Source organism: Mesoplodon densirostris, chromosome 11, assembly GCF_025265405.1.
Source record: "Mesoplodon densirostris isolate mMesDen1 chromosome 11, mMesDen1 primary haplotype, whole genome shotgun sequence".
Classification (NCBI taxonomy): Eukaryota; Metazoa; Chordata; class Mammalia; order Artiodactyla; family Ziphiidae; genus Mesoplodon; species Mesoplodon densirostris.
The window spans coordinates 49,657,361-49,673,876 of NC_082671.1; the positions used below are offsets into that span (position 1 = coordinate 49,657,361).

Here is a 16,516-nt window from a genome sequence, read left to right on the forward strand (position 1 = left end):
CCGGTTCCCAGACCCCGTCCCCCGCAGGCCACCCAGTACACCGCGCAGGCTCTCCAGAGCCTTCCTCTGCCCTTCCCCCCCAGCTCGGTGCCCAAGGCCCAGCTCCCTGCAAGGCGCCACGGGGTCGACTACTCGGCTACTCGCTGCCCCGCAGCCTCAAGGCAAGGGATCTGCCACGCTCACCGCTGTCCCCGCCCTGGCCTCGGCACGTCCTGGAAGCAGCTACTCTGCACCGGGGGCCGGCTTCGCACCTGGGGAGAGGGGCTCCGGCGGGGGTGGCGGGCGCTCCCCCGAGCTCCCCCGAGCCCGGCCCGGGCGCTCAGGCCTTGCTGCCCCGAGGCAGGCTCTGCGGCGAGTGCAGCTCCACCGACTGCCTCCGCCGCACCTCGCGTTCCTCCCAGTCGGTGTCGGGCTCCAGCCCCTTCAGCACGGCCAGGCGCTCCGACAGGCTCTTGGCGGGCGGGAACAGGATGTAGTTGTAGAGGAGGGAGGCCAGGATGGCGCCGACCAGGGGTCCGACCCAGAAGACCTGGGGGCGAGCGAGAGGGCGGCTCGCGGGAGTGCTACTCTCCCCCCTTCCCTTTGAAAGGGGGCCTCACGCGGTGAATGTAATCAAATGCGTGTCCGCGTAGTTATCAATGACTAGTGAGCAACTGGGAAGACTTGTTAATTGGGGCTAATGGTGCGAATTGGAGCCGACTGCCCGGGTGAACTTGGACAAGTTACTTACCCTCTCTGCCTGTTTCCTCACTATAATAAGACGTAATTTCTGGAGTTCTTGTGAAAAACTAAATGAGTCAATATTTGCAAAGCACTTAGAAGAAGTCCTGGCACATACTAAGTACTAGGTAAGTGCTAAATAATAGAAATGTATTATGTAGGATAAATATTACCATTTATCGAGTTCTAAGGCACTGCGTCATCTGTTTTACACCAGTTACCTCGCTTAATCTTTACAAAAAGCCAAAGCAACAACTGCTCTTATCCTCATTTACAGATGCGGAAACAGAGTCTTTGGCGTCAGACCTGAATGGTGGACCCAAGACTCCACGGGGCCCCAAGAGGAGGACTGTGGAGGGTTTGCTGATCCCACCCCAAGCTCTTCCAGCCAGATGGGTTTCTGGGGGAGGGGAAGGCAGGGAGGTTTCAGCCATTACCCAGTGATTGTCAAACTTGCCGGTGACCACAGCTGGAGCCAAAGAGCGGGCAGGATTCATGGAGCAGCGAGTGTAATGGATCTGCAATGGGAGGCAGGGGTCAGGGAGGGGAGGGAGGGGAGGAAGGGGCGGGGGGGAGTCTCTGTGCCTCTCTCCAGTGCTTGACCTAAGCCTAAAGGGAATCCATGCGATGGACAATGGAGTTCATGTTATATTTACAGGGTTCGCTATTCATTTGAAGCTGGAGTGATATCTGTCCCTTTGTGGTATATGGGAGTCAAACCCTCTGGGGTGTGTCCATGTGTCTTTCCCTCTTGGGAGTTCTGTGTATCTGTCCCTCTCGGGTCTTTGTGGCTGTCACTTTGGGGCGTTCTGTGTATCCGTCTCTAGAGTGTCTGTGTGTCTCTTTCCTTGCGGTAGGTCTGTGTGTCTCTCCCTCCAGGGAGACTGGAACCAGTGGCCATGACCTACCCCGAGGAGGTGGCCCAGGACCACAGAGAAACCAATGGAGAGGGCGGGGGTACCCAGGTTGTCTCCACGGCGCTCATCCGTGGAGGCGAAGATGCACAGCACCAGCTGCAAGGTCAGGAAAAGCTCCACAGTAACGGCCTGGCCAGCTGTCGAGTTGTTGCTGAGCTGGGGACAGAGAGGGGGTGGGGGGACACACTGAGCATGCTCCCCACACTGGTGCCATCTTCCTGCCCACCTGCAGTCAAAGCTCCGGATAGGCTTCCGGGCAGCAATCCAGAACATCAGGGCTCACCAGCCACCTTAGTCCAAACTACTGATGGCTCCTTCCTGGGCCATGGCACAAAGGCAGGGGGATGGACCCTACAACTGCCTGTGGTCCCCAGGCCAGATGTAGGGAAACTGACTCCATAGCCCATTAGATTTGGGAGCTGGGGTTGTGCGCCTGCAATGTGAAAGGAAAAGGATGCTGAGATCCATAATTTCTGCTTCCTGAAGAACAAGGAAAGAAGAGGTTTTGATTGCAGCAGGAAGCTTTAGGCCAGGTAATAGGAAGACCTTCCTCTCTGTTTAAGCCATAAGATACTGGTGTAACGAGAGGCCTGCGGTCTTTCCTCCTGTGGTCAAGGGGCTCCCAGGAACAGGATCTAGGGGCTTGGCTCTGGGGATGGCGCTAGTGTGCCCCTTCCTTCTGTCACTGCATTGTACAGCTCTTTCCTCTAACCTTTGCCTGTTCCCTTTGACCTTGCCTGTTCCATACTGCATTTCAGGCCTCAATTTTGCCCTGTGGATTGGCTCCCCGCACATCCTCCAGAGGTTGAGGTTGGGGTGCTGGAGCCCTGTACTTTGGTGCCTCGTCACCCCATGTGGGGTGCCCATGGTCCCAGCAGACCTTGCCTTGGGTAACAAGAGAACTTGGGGTTGAGCAAAAAGGCGATTTCATAACTGGGCTGCACCCAGTGCTGGATTTCTTTCTGGGTTTTGTCATCTTATGCCCTACATCCTGCCCTCTCTGGGCACTGCCCTGGGTGGAGCTGTGATAGTTCTGAGCTCCCACGATCCTTCTCCAGGCCCTGAACCCCAACCCCGGGTCCTAGCCCTCAAGCTGGCACCCTTGGGTCTCTCTAGAGTCGAACTTCAACCACCCCCCATGCCCCCCTCCCCCCCAGGTCTTCCAATGTCAGAGCCTATCGTGGGCGGCAGTGAAGAGCTTTGAAGGCAGACACTTTGGCGCTTTTGACTTGCTGTGGGGCCCTACTTATTTCAGCCTCAGTTTGTCTTTCTGTAAAATTGGGATAACAGAATGGATCCTGGAGGACTGTCTGAGAAACAGAAACGACAAGGGCAGAACCCCAGCTCTGTTCCCACTGGTAAACAGTGGATCTAAGGGAGACACTGTGGATGTGGGTTTGGTGTCAGACAGCTCTGGGTCCACTTCCAGGTGCTGACACTGGTTCTGTGATTTGAGCCAATTAAATGATGAACCTCAGTTTACCACTCAGGGTGGAGAATCACAGAATTCACCTTACAGTGTTGTACCTAGAATGAGATGAAATCTGGCCTAGCACGAAGCAGATGCGCATCAATGGTAACTTCTTGGTGGACAGACTGGCTTTTCCAGTGACCTCAGAGGACACTTGGGACACCCATGGGGGTCAACTAGCTCTCACTAGCCTCAGGACAAGTCAGTCCCACTGCTGCCCCATTCCAGCCAGGAAGGTTCTCCCCAGTCCCTCAAGATGGTAAATGCTGAGCAGTAACTTGGGGGGGCCTCCTCAGACCCTTCCCTTCTGAGGGCCCTAGTCAACTGTGAGATGATGGGAGAGCAGGAGGCCATGTCCTCATGGCCCCTTAGCCCTCCCATTGCCCTGCTATTAGAGGAGGTTCCCCAACCACACATTCTTGAGACTTTCTTGGCCATGCTCTCAGGAAGTTCCTCTCTCAGTCTAACCACACCTCATCTTGCTGCAGATTGAACTAATTTCCTTCTCAATGGAAATGGTCAGATTTCTCAGTCTGTCCACCACCATGGCCACTCTCGCCTTTTCTCCACCTTGAGCCCCCAGCCTAATGATATTTTCCATTTTGAAGAAGAGAGAAGTTCTCCAGTTGGGATACCCCTGCCCCTTGCATGAGGAAGGCCACCTGTGCAGAGGAGGGGATGGCCACAGAGACTGTGCAGGACTCTTCAGAGACATCAGAGCTCTTATCCAGTGGCCCAGGGATAGAGAAGGCCAAGAAATGCAGCAGACTGAGGCACAAAAGAGGCACTTGCCTTCTTGGCTTGGGATGGGGGATGGAGCAAGAGCTGTGTTGAGGGAACACAGACTGTCCCTTCCCACCCATGCCCTGAGATGCCCAGGCCTTTCACAGACCTGGGAGAGGGGGAGGCTGGGGAGGGGGAAGGGGCTGCGGCGTCACCCTCAGCTCCCAAAGTCCCCAAGGCTCCCAATTAGCCACTGTTCATGGAATCAGCAGTTAGCTCATGGGCTCTGGGGACCTCCGAGGTCTGGAGAGACCTTGCCCCTTTAGCTTTGTCCTGGGTTCTGGTGCTTACTCTGGTATTGACAAACTGTAGGACTTTTAGCCTGTCGCTTCCCTTCTCTGAGCCTCAGTTTCCTTGTTTGCAAAACAAGGCTTAGGTGGTGGCTCAGGGAGGGGACGTTTTTGGGGTGGAAAGATCCTGGGTTTTGCAGTCAAGCCTGGGTTTGAAGGCTGGCTCTGGTACTTCCCCTTTCTGAGCCTCAGCTTCCGCGACCTTAAGAAATGGATCTTCTCATCCCTCCCTCAAAGGCTGTCGTGAGGTATCAACGTGTGGCTCGTGAGGACCCCCTGCTGTGAGGCCTGCACACAGTAGATGCCGAAGAAATGTTGGGTCTTCTTCCCTCGAGAAGATGCTGGGGACTAGCCCTCTGAGGTTCCTCCCAGCTCGTAAAGCATGTCTGCTCTGGGACCCTGTCCTCTGCCGCGTCCTAGCGCAGCCCTCTCTGTAATGCAGGTACCAAGTCAACAGAAACCTTGATGCTGCTCTTCCTCCGAGAGGCTCAGGACAGAAGGTACAGTAGACCCGTGTGTATCCAGCCTCTGCTCTGACATTACTGTTCCTTCTGCCCTGACTCTCCTATGGCAGCTGTGTTCCTGGCTCTTGAATTTCTGCCCCTCCCCCATACACCCACCCTCCCTCTCTTTCAGTCTCTCTCTCTCTCTCCTCACCCAGACCCTCACCCAGATCTGGTCCCTCCCCTCTCATCCTTTATAAGAGACTCCCCAGGATCTGCCCCTGTGGAAAGGACAAAGTTCTGGCTACTCACAACATTGACTGCCAGGTCCCCTCGGATGTCTGGTGGTGTGATCTCAGAGAGCAGAGCGGCCCCGGCCACGGCCCCCAGCAGCTGGGCAGCCACATAGAAGGCAGCTCGGAGAAAGGAGATGTGGCAGCCCACCAGGCAGGCCACAGTCACGGCAGGGTTGATGTGGGCCCCGCTGATGTGACCCAGAGCCTGCACCAGGGTGCCAATAGCCAGGCCAAAGGCCATGGCAATCTGCAGTACAGAGGGCAAGGCCTGGGGCCAGTTGAGGGCTGAGCCGAGGCCAAAGAAGACAAAGATGAGTGTGGCCAGGAACTCTGCAAACACCGCCCTGGAGAAGGCTATGGATCGGAGTTCCCACATGCTGTGGAGACTTCAGTGGGCTAGCCCAGTGGCCTCAGGGACGGGAAGCTTGCGGCTCTCTCTCTCGCCCCGTCTTTCTCTCTCTTTCTCTCTCAGGGTCTCTGGGGAGGCTGGTCATGGGCATTTATAGGGTTTTTCCAGCCTGGTTTTGGACACGTGAGATGGAGGTGGACTTTGGGCCAATACCTCTTCTCCCCTATGGCCGCCTCCTGCCCCCACTCTCCACCCCTGCCTGCAGCATGCCTATCACCCCATCTTGGACTTCACAGCTGAATAATGTTCCCCATTAATGAGCTCCAGATAAGGACTGACGTCCCCTAGTTTTCCGTGTTTGTTCCCTTGGTTACCCCATGGCTGTTGCCCCAGGGCCTCCCCTGCCCCCACCGCCCCCGTCCTAGGGGGATTCTCTAGGGGATTGCACGGCCAAACCCCTCTCTCTGATTCAAACTGTTGGCCAAGGCAGGGGCAACACCTTACAAAACTGACCATGAGACAGGGTGCCAACGCTACCCCTTCTGGTGACTGGGAAGTTCTTCCTTCTGTCTCACCTCCAATTATTCTTTCTCGCAGGGAATGGAAAATAACTGGTTGATGTGACGTGAACCTTCCAAGGCATAAATGTTTTGTGTCTCTTCTGTGCTCGCTTTATTGCAGTCGATCACCCATAAGTCGTTAAGCTTCACTCGCTCCCTGAAACCCCAGCCAAATAGTAGTTCCCATAGCCTGGAGGCAGGGGGTGATTTCAGAGGCATTGGGACCCTGGCCTTGGGTGATGGAGTCAACCTGGGGTCGACTGAGGAAGCTGCGGCTTCCGTTCCGTGGTCCATCTCTGTGATTTAAAAGGGATAATAAACGTACATGGGCTTGGGGTTTGAAGTAAATGAATTCATGCATAGAAAGTGCTCAGAGCTGTGCCTGGCCCACAGCAAGCTATCAATTGGTATCACCTGGTATTAATAACGTTGTTAATACTCTGAGGTGGAGACCACGACTCCCCAAACTCACATGTCAGGGTCCCAGAAGCTGTGACAGGCTCTAGGCACACCCTGGAGCTCAGAGCCACCCAGGTCACAGTGGGAGGACATTTTTTGTGGGGCAGTGAGCTGTGCAGGCTCAGGGAGGCTGCAATAAGCACCCCTCTGGCCTCGGAGCCCACTCAGCCCAGCATCTGGGCAATGCCACCTCCTGCCATCAATGCCACTCTGTCCCAAGGTCTAGAGACATTTAGGTCTGGGAGTCCCCCCAGCCCCATTTCATCGCACTTCTCTAATCCTGCCAACCCTGCTCCCTCTCCTGGGACCCAAAGGCAGGGTCAAGCTCAGAGTGTGACTAAGGGGACCGGCTCTGGGCCCTGCTCTATCTCCTGTCCAGCAGGTCCCTGGGCAAGTCACAGTCCCAGGAATGGAAATCTGAGAGTGACTGGAGACTGAAGAGTGGAGCCCCTTGTGTTGCTGTGTGCCCTTGGATGGGCCACACAGCCTTTCTGGTCTTTCCTCTTTGGTCAAAGTGTTCATGATCTTGAGAGAGAAAGTGGCCCACTGACCCTTGATTCTGGGCAGGATCTCCCCTAACCTGGTCAAGTGTAAAATCTCTTACCTCCCGATATACCCAAAAGCGGTGTCATGACTTCTCTCTGTAGCCCATTAACCCCCAGCCCAAATTTGTGTATGTGTATGTTGGTCATTCAGTCACATGATCATACATTTAGAACCCAGCGGGATCTTAGAGGTCATCTAGCCTATGGATCCCATTTTACAGATTACAGCATGAAGTCCAGAGAGATTGTGACTTGCCCACATTCTGGTCTGGACCCAAGTGTGGAAGGAGGGGAGGGCACCAACCATGACTGGGCCCCTACTTGGGCTGTGCTTTCCCTTATTTATTTAGTTATTTATGGCTGCATCGGGTCTTCATTGCTGTGTGCACGCTTTGTCTAGTTGCGGCGAACGGGGGCTACTCTTCATCGCGGTGCGCAGGCTTCTCATTGCGGTGGCTTCTCTTGTTGCAGAGCATGGGCTCTAGGTGCGCGGGTTTCAGTAGTTGTGGCACACGGGCTCCGTAGTTGTGGCTCGCGGGGTCTAGAGCACAGGCTCAGTAGTTGTGGCCCATGGGCTTAGTTGCTCCACGGCATGTGAGATCTTCCCAGACCAGGGATTGAACCCGTGTCCCCTGCATTTGCAGGTGGATTCTTAACCACTACACCCTCAGGGAAGTCCCTGCGCTAAAATTATCATCTCATTTTTTATGAGATGAGGAAAATGAGACAGCAAGGTTAAATAACTTTCCTGAGACCACACAGCTAGTAAGTGGGAAGGCAGAATTAGAATCCCAGGAGTCTGACGGGGTTTTTTTGCTTTTATTTTTGTTTTTGTTTTGGCTGCGCCACATGGCTTGCAGATCTTAGTTCCCTGACCAGGGATCGAACCTGTGACCCCTGCAGTGGAAGCACAGAGTCCTAACCACTGGACCGCCAGGGAACTCTCAGGAGTCTGACTTCAAGAGGACTTTTTAGTTGTGAAAGTGAATCCCTACCTCATACCCACCCTGTGAAATAATCAAGATAGGAAAGAAATGAGAAAGAAGGCTAAAGGACTCTGAATACTAAAGAAGTGGGGATTTGTGTGTTGTTTGCTGGTGGCTTGAAGGAGGGAGCCGAGACTCTGGAAAAGCAGAGGTAGCAGGAGGGTGTCTGTGGGGAGCTGGGCCAGTGAGGGTACCCCATGTGGGAGCAGTGACAGAACTCAGGACTGGTGCTGTCTGACAGATGACGTGAGGTGTTTTTCCTGCTCTGAGCCAAGCTGCAAGTGCCCTCCATTCTCCCCACGAGGTCGGTAAAAGTGGGTCACACACCCCAGCCCATGAGGCTGGAACTCTGGGGAAGGAGGGAGAAGGGACAGGGCAGATCTGCAGTCGCGCGAAGTGGAACAGAGTGAAAAGAGCAACCGGAGCTGACGGGAGGGGTTGGGAGACTGCGGCTCTGGCCCCTTCGGGAAGCCTGGAAAGTACTGCAGGGTGTCAGATCCACGCAGTTCTGGGATGGAATGCGAGCCTTTGGATTTCTATGTGGGGTTGCCAGATAAAAGGCAGGATGCCCAGGTACATTTGAATTTCAGAGAAATAACAAATTGTTTAGCATAAGTATATTCAAAGCAATATTTGGAGCATACTCATATTGAAAAATTACTCATTATCTGAAATTGAAATTTAACTGGGTATCCTGTATTTTTATTTGCTAAATCTGACAACCCTATTCTATGAGAAAGCAAAGAGAGAACCCAGAGGACTGAAGGCCTGGGGACATCTGGGTTTCAAACTAAATTCTCACAAGGACTTTTGGGGATGAGTCTTATTAGCCTCATTTAACACTGGAGGAAACTGAGGCACAGAGAGGTTATGAAAGTTGCCTGAGATCGCAAGGCTGGTAAAGAGCTGAGACAAGCTATAAATACGTATCTGTCTGATTCAGAAATGCAGGCTTTTGCCCCCATGGTTGGCTGACTTCGTCCTCAAAGGCCAGGCATTCCTGACAGCCGAGGCCCAGGTAGAGGCAGGAAGGTCACAGGATCAAGCTCCTGAGGAGACACAGAGACAGCTTCCTGCCACTTCCCTCGCGCCCGTGGGGTGGGACCCAGAGATGAAGAAGATGGGACCTTACCTGGCCACCCTACAGCTCCCACTGCCCATAAGACAAGGCCAGACCAACTCCTTCATTTTGGGGCCCTGATACGCATTGTTCCCTCTGCCTGGGACAGGTGTCACCACCATTTTCTCGTGGCTAACTCTTCCTCCAGGCAAGTGACTTTCAAACCTTTGTAACTGAGACCTGCAGGAAGAAATACATTTGATATCCTAACCCATAAACATTATCTCAGTAGATAGAAAGAGACAGATAACTAAAACTAACATTTCACAAAGCAATATTTCCTAAATGTGATGTTTTAAATTCCTCTACTCTATTTCACTAAAAAACCTCATTTAGGTAACAACTACTAAACTGACTTCATGACCCACTAACGGGTTGCCACTCACAGTTTGCAAAACACTTTTTTTTTTTTTTTGCACTACGCAGGCCTCTCACTGTCGTGGCCTCTCCCGTTGCGGAGCACAGGCTCCGGACGCGCAGGCTCAGCGGCCATGGCTCACGGGCCCAGCCGCTCCGCGGCATGTGGGATCTTCCTGGACCGGGGCACGAACCCGTGTCCCCTGCATCGGCAGGCGGACCCTCAACCACTGCACCACCAGGGAAGCCCAAAACACTGTTTTTGATCCTGGCTGAAAATCGCTTTCTCAATGGGGAAGAGAGCATTGGTGGGGTGAGGAGGGGTCAGGAACAAGCTTATTCTCATTTAAGAGGATTAGGTGTGAGTAAGAGGCGCAGGGGCAGGGAGACCTTTCTAATAATAGCCCTGCCTGGTGAGGTAGTGAGTTCCCGAGCTCTTGGAGGAGTCCGATGAAGGCTGAGCAAACACCGTGGAAGCTGTGGCAGGAGCTGGTGCACCAGGCTGAGGGCTGGACAAGCTGACGAATGGGGTCGCATACAGCTCTGCAGCATGGAGAAGCCCGGCAGCCATGTTAATAAAGCTGCTGCATAGCTGGGCATCTGGGAGCCACTGTGGGCGCTAGCAGGAGGGGAGACCAGCCAGGAGGAGGACCTACTGCTCTTCCCTTGACTGAACTCCTCTCACTCCCCGGCTGCCTCCCCCGTCACATCTGGGGAAGGCTGGCCAGGCTGGAGGCCCCAAAGAGCCAAGGGTACCTCGGTAGCACCCTCCCTGGGGTGGGGGGAGCGGGTCCTCCCTGCAGGGCTGGAGGGCAGAGGGGGAAGGGTTTGCCAGCAGACCAGGGAGAGCTGGTGTCTCTGTCCTACAGGGAGAGGGGAGTGGAGAATGCGAGGGTCAGGCCGTGCTGGGGTCATTGCCAGATTAGGGAGTAGTAACGAGCTGAAAGGGTTGTGGGCAGTGCCTTGCTTGCAAAGGTCACCCAAGCCTGTTTGACTTCCCATTCAGAATAGCTGCAGCTAAGCCACCCTGGCCCCATGGTGCCTGCCTCCAGCATCCATGGCTCCAGCGACTGGGGGAACTGCAGGGCCCTGTTTGGGCTCTGGGCAGGGCCTCTCTCCCCACCAGCACGCCATCATGCCTTGCCTTCCTCCTACCCTGGCGTCACACCCCCTTGTGTCCCTCCCAGACCTCTGCCTCTGTCAGCCTCATACCTCTCCTCGAGGACTGACCCGCCCATCCAGTGTGCGAGGCACCGAGCTAGGCTCACACAGCTTCTCTCAACCAGTCATCTCAGCTATGTGAGCACGTGGGCACCAACCCCGTTGTACAGATTAGGGTAAGGGAGGCTCAGTAACATTAAGTTGGCTGCCACTTCCTCTGCCCCCGCCCCACAGCGCTCTGCTTCACCTCTGTGACGTCACGGATCATGCTGTCCAGGATGATTTGGTCAAGTCCAAGAACAGGAACTGTATCGTATTCATATTTGTAGGCCCAATGCTTAATATGTGATTGGCCTGGTGTAGACACTCATAAAAATGTTTGTAGAATGAACTGTCTGCCCAAGGTCAAACAGCTAGGAAGTAGCTAAGCCATAATTCAAATTCAGATCTTCCTGGATCCCAACCCAGTCCCACACCCTTCATCCGCCTCCAGTAAGCCTTCCCAGACTTACTCGGTCAAGGCAGCTTCTCCACCCCACTCCCCAGAATCCTGGGTATTTGTGAGTGTTCCCATCCCCCTTCTCCCTGCTTTCCCTGAAGGCAGGGACCTGGGATAGCATCTCAGCCTGGCTCTGATCCCCCAGCTCTGACCCCAGAACTCAAGAAGAACTCTGTGAATGCAGGATGCCCAGCCTGGGGGTGGAGGACCCAAGAGAGGAAGACCTCAGCCAAACCAATGGTACCTTCCGGCCTGTGGGCCCAGCCACCTGCCTCATGACCCCTGCTCATCCAACCACGATTCCGCCTGGTACTGGGCCTGCCAGCTTCTCATGAGAGCCGGTCCAGGTCTTAGTATTCTCCCGGGGTGGGTCCAGGTGGGGCACCTAATCCTCTGCTCATTTTGCTGCAATTCAATATCAGTCTCCAATTCACACGCTCTGCTGCCATCCTTCCCTCCTCCCTCCAGCCTCAGCTGGGGGAAGGGAGAACTGAGTACTCTCCATGGCGGGCTTGAGACACCCTTGGGAGTCCCCCCAGCTGACCACAGCCCCGGGCCTGCTCAGGGATGAACATTGGCCTTGGGACAGAGGGACCACTGTGCGCACCAAGGGAGCAAGACCTGATGTCCAGCGGCCTGGGGTGGATTCTGGGTCCACCTCGTAGGTGGCCTGTCTGTGGAGTCCAAAGCCACTCAGGCTTTCCAAGCTTCCTAGTGAACAAATGTAAAAGTACCTGCACATGGCAAGTGTTCAAAAATACCAGTTGAGGTTTCCCCAGGGGCTGAGGGCTGTGGCTCTGGAGAATCCCTTCTTCACCCAACCACCCGCCTTGGGCTGCAATGTGGGCTCATCCTCCTTGGTTCTAGCTGATGAATGTCTGTTTTCTCAGGGTTTTAGGGCAGTTAAAGCAGTTCACTGTATTTAATTATTCATGCAACAAATAGTTATTGAGTACCAGTCATGTGCCAAGCAGTGTTTTAGGCTCTGAGATACGTCAGGGAAAAAACAGACCGAGATCCTTGACCTGGCAGGGCTGACCGTACGGGCAGTTAATTAGACGGCGCCTCTCTGCATGTTCTCCTCCACTCTAAGCAACCTGAAAAGAGATGGAAAGAAGTTGTCAATATTGGAAAATAACAGTGCTTACTCTCCCATGTTACTTTCACCCCGTCTTACCACCACAGCTTGAATTTAAGTCATGTCAGACGAATGTAATAAAAAGTGTGTGCTCTTGGGGCCTCCCTGGTGGTGCAAGTGGTTGAGAGTCCGCCTGCCGATGCAGGGGATACGGGTTCGTGCCCCGGTCTGGGAGGATCCCATATGCCGCGGAGCGGCTGGGCCCGTGAGCCATGGCCGCTGAGCCTGCGCGTCCGGAGCCTGCGCGTCCGGAGCCTGTGCTCCGCAACGGGGGAGGCCACAACAGTGAGAGGCCCGCATACCGAAAAAAAAAAAAAAAAGTGTGTGCTCTTCCTCAAAAAGTTAAACACAGAGTTACCATATGACCCCAAAGTTCCACTGCTGGGTTTAGACCCAAAAGAGTTGAAGTCAGGTGTTCAAACAGAAACTTGGACACACATGTTCATAGCAACGTGATCCACAATAGCCAAAAGGTGGAAACGACCCAAATGGCCATTAACAGATGAATGGATAAACAAAATGCAGTATATCCATACAATGGAATATGACTTAGCCATAGCAAGGAATGAAGTACTGATACCTGCTGCAACATGGATGAAACGTATACATGTTACGCTGAGTAAAAGAAGCCAGGCACAAAAGATCACAAAGTATGTGATTCCATTTATATGAAATGTCCAGAATAGGCAAATCTGTAGAGACAGAAAGTAGATGAGTGGTTGCCACGGGCTACGGGGTGGAGAGAGAAGAATGAGGAGTGGTTGCTTAATGGGTACAGGGTTTACTTTTGGGGCGGTGAAATGTTCTGGAACAAGAGACCGGTGGTTGCACAACATTGTGAATTTACTAAGTGCCACTCAGTTGTACACTTTGAGAGAGTCGAATGGTGATTTTTTTTTTTATTAATTAATTTATTTTTGGCTGCGTTGGGTCTTTGCTGCTGCTGCTGCTGCTACGTGTAGGCTTTCTCTAGTTGCAGCGAGCAGGGGTGACTCTCTGTTGCGGTGCGCAGGCTTCTCACTGTGGTGGCTTCTCTTGTTGCAGAGCATGGGCTCTAGGTGCGCGGGCTTCAGTAGTTGTGGCACGCGGGCTCAGTAGTTGTGGCTCGTGGGCTCTAGAGCACAGGCTCAGTAGTTGTGGCACACGGGCTTAGTTGCTCTGTGGCATGTGGGATCTTCCCGGACCAGGGCTCAAACCCGTGTCCCCTGCATTGGTAGGCGGATTCTTAACCACTGCGCCACCAGGGAAGTCCGAATGGTGAATTTTTTGTTATGTTATTTTACGATTAAAAAACAAAAGTGTGTTCTGTGCGGACTTCCTGTCCCATGCATTGTCTCTGCTTCCTCCCAGGGCCTTTGCACATGCTGGTCCTTCTACCTGGGCTGCTCATCCCTTTTCTCTTCTCCTAGTTAACACATCTTCATCCTTCAGATCTCAGCTTCACCATCACTTCCTCAGAGAGGACCAAGCCCCTCTATAACATACTTGAGCACCATGTGCCACCCCGGTGAGGCACTTGTCTTCGTCATAATTGTGACATTTATATGATGAATATCTCCCTCACTAAACTGTAAGCTCCTGGAGAGAGGGGGGAACCTATGTGTTTTTGCTCCTTGATGTATCTCTAGAGCCTAGCTCAGTACCTGGCACATTGTAGATGCTCAATAAATATTTATTGAGTGCATAAATCAGTAAACGTCCCTAAGGGAATTCTAATAGGGTCACTGTCCCCACCAGCCCCATCTCAGATGGTTTCCCCATCACTGCCACTGCCACCACCGAGCCTTCCTAACCACCACGATGCCTCATCATAATCGCCACTTGACAGGGTGGCAGGATGAGGCCAACAGAAGCAGGGTGGCAGCATGAGGAGGAGCAGCCAAACTCTCAGGCAGCTCAGGAGGTGAGACAGAGTTGGTCAAAAAGGGTGAAGTTCAGGTCAATTACTAGTATTGGGATGAGAGGGGTCAGGTACAAAATGGGACCACTGTCTGAGTTGGAACTTGAGTCAAGTCAATGCTGCACAGGATGAGCTTTCCAAGAAATGTGTATTGAGCAAATACCCGAATGAATAATGAGCCAAGCACTTGCATGGGAGGAGCCTGACACATCGCAGAAGCATAATGATGGATTCTGAGGATATTAAAGAGGAGCCTGGAGGAGACTCAGTGGGTGCTGGAATGTGGGCTCAAGGGAGGGAGGGGTACAGAATGACTCTGGGTGTGGAGTTGGTTGGGTCTTGCTGCCCTTTACCAAGATGGGGAGCACTGGAGGAGAGGCAGGTTGGGGAGAAATGATGTTGAGGTGCTTCTGGGGTGGGTAAGAGAGCCAGTGGGGGGACCGAAGGAGAGGTGAGGCAGGAGAGGAGGACAGAGGGGGTTTCCATGATCATGGGAGGAGCTGGGGGGAAATGGGCAGCTGGAGAGAGGCACGAGGGAGGGGATGACAGAGACCTCCATGCCCAAGGATGAGGGCGGAGCTGGGCCCCAGACCCCAGGCTGGTCCTATGCACGAGCGGGGAGGTCCATGCTTCAGGAGGAAGAAAGCTGGGGCGTGCATGGTGTTGCAGTGTGCAGCTGGGGTAGTGGGAACCCGAGGCAGTTCCCATCTTAGGGCCTCTGCTTTCTTTGTGAATGAAGAGGAAGGTCAGCTGTGAATGAGGAGACTGGGAGAGGTAGAGGCGAGAGGGAACCAGAGCAGGTTTGAAAGAGCTGCAGTGCAGAGCAGACAGAGGGCCGGTGCGGGCAGTGGACAGGGCCTGTCTGAGGTAAGAGGCCACGGTCTCCATGGTGGTTTAGCAGCCCAGGGTGGCAGCCAAGAAGGCAGCCAGCTCTACTGGCCCAGGGGGTGCTGGGTGGGTGCGATGGGCAGCTGGTGGGGACACAAGGCAGGGCAGGGTGTGGAGGCCAGAGGGTCTTGGGTGTGTGGGGAAGGTAGAGGCAGGGCGGGGGGCTGGAGGTCTAGGTGGGTGGGAGCCTGGGACAGGCAGTCGGGAAGAAGGGAGTCAGAGGGCCGTGACCAGCAAGTGGAGGGTTGAAGCTTTGAACAGTTCAGGTGTTTCAGGAAGGACAGCCTCCAGGCTGTGGCTGTGGGAATGACTGAGGGAAATGGGGACGTGAAGGCCTTTGGAACTGGGCAGCTTCACGAACAGCACAGATGCGGATGTCCTTACACGGGAGGAGAGCTGGGCTTCCAGGAGGTGGAAGTGTTAAGGACAACGCTGAGGAAATAGGAAGGCTCGTCAGAGGATTCTGGAAAGACTGGAGAGGGAGAGAGGGAAGAGGAAGCGGCGCAGGGGAAGGCTGGACGGCCACATGGACTTACAGCTCAGATGATGAGGCCAGACACAAGGTTTCCAGAACAATCCCCTCTGCAGCCCCCTGCTGCATGGGGGTGGTGTGGAGGGGATAGCGTGCCTCTCAGAAGGGGTCAGCCACGGCGGGGGTGGCATTTCTACAGACTCCAGCCCCTGGTCTCTGGCCCCATGGACACTCTTCATTCGGGCCTTCAGCATCTCTTGCTGAGATCCCCAGAGCAGACAACAGATCCACCCATGACCCCAGGGACCTCTCTCTCCAGGCCCATCAATTCACCAGGGTAACCTCGGCCCCCAGAAAGTTCCCTCAGAACACTGCGTGCCTCCCCATTGCCTGCAGGATCAATTCCAACCCCCTGGTGGCTCCGGCCTCCTCTCTCACTCCACAGACCATGCTGGGATTACTTGTACTTCCTTGAACACCTCTGCTCTCTCTTGCCTCTAGGCCGTGCACAGGTGGCTTCTTCTCCACCCTCCTGGCTGGCTTCTGGCCCTGGCCTACTACCAGGAAGCCTTTCCTGATGAACCAAGACTGCCCCTCCTGGGTGTTCCTAGAGTACTTGGGACTTTCCTTATCACAGAGCTCTCACAACACTGTGATGTCTCTGCTCTGGCTTGTCTTCCCCACCATGGCTGGTACAAGAGCTGGGTCTTGGGTCTCCAACACCTGGCTCAGGGCCTGGCCCTGTGCAGAAGTGCAATAAACATATGTTGAATGAATGGGCTAGTTGGTTGAATTAGGAACAGTGTCATGTTCTTTTTTCAATGACCTTTCTGGGTAGCTTTTTGGGGGGAGAAGGACAAAATGTCAGGGATGGATCAGAATTACCTGGAAAGCTTTTCACAATGCAATTGCCAACTTCCCAGAGGTCATATTGTCTGAATTATGTAGTGGTGAGAGTGGGAGCACCACATATACTTTGAGAAACTCCCTGGGTGATGCTGACCCTCCACACCTCCCAGCCCCCCAGAGACCACTGTTGAAGGCTGAGTTCCAGGCCATCTTTGAGGTGATAACCATCCGTGGGGTTCAAACAAAGGTGTGCTAGACTCTGAAAGCGCTGTTCTTGATCTCAACACCGTGCTGCGCTAACCATGACCCCCAC

At 54.1% G+C, this 16,516-nt stretch overlaps 1 protein-coding gene across 1 annotated transcript; it reads right to left on the reverse strand.

The window, feature by feature from the left end:
• Nucleotides 1-319: 319 nt before the first annotated feature.
• AQP2 (aquaporin 2) lies at nucleotides 320-5,296 on the reverse strand. Its single transcript, XM_060112607.1, has 4 exons — nucleotides 4,937-5,296; nucleotides 1,629-1,793; nucleotides 1,158-1,238; nucleotides 320-529 (listed from the first exon to the last, which is right to left on the reverse strand). Exons 1-4 carry the CDS (start codon nucleotides 5,294-5,296, stop codon nucleotides 320-322), a joined length of 816 nt encoding a protein of 271 aa, XP_059968590.1.
• Between the last annotated feature and the right edge of the window lie 11,220 nt (nucleotides 5,297-16,516).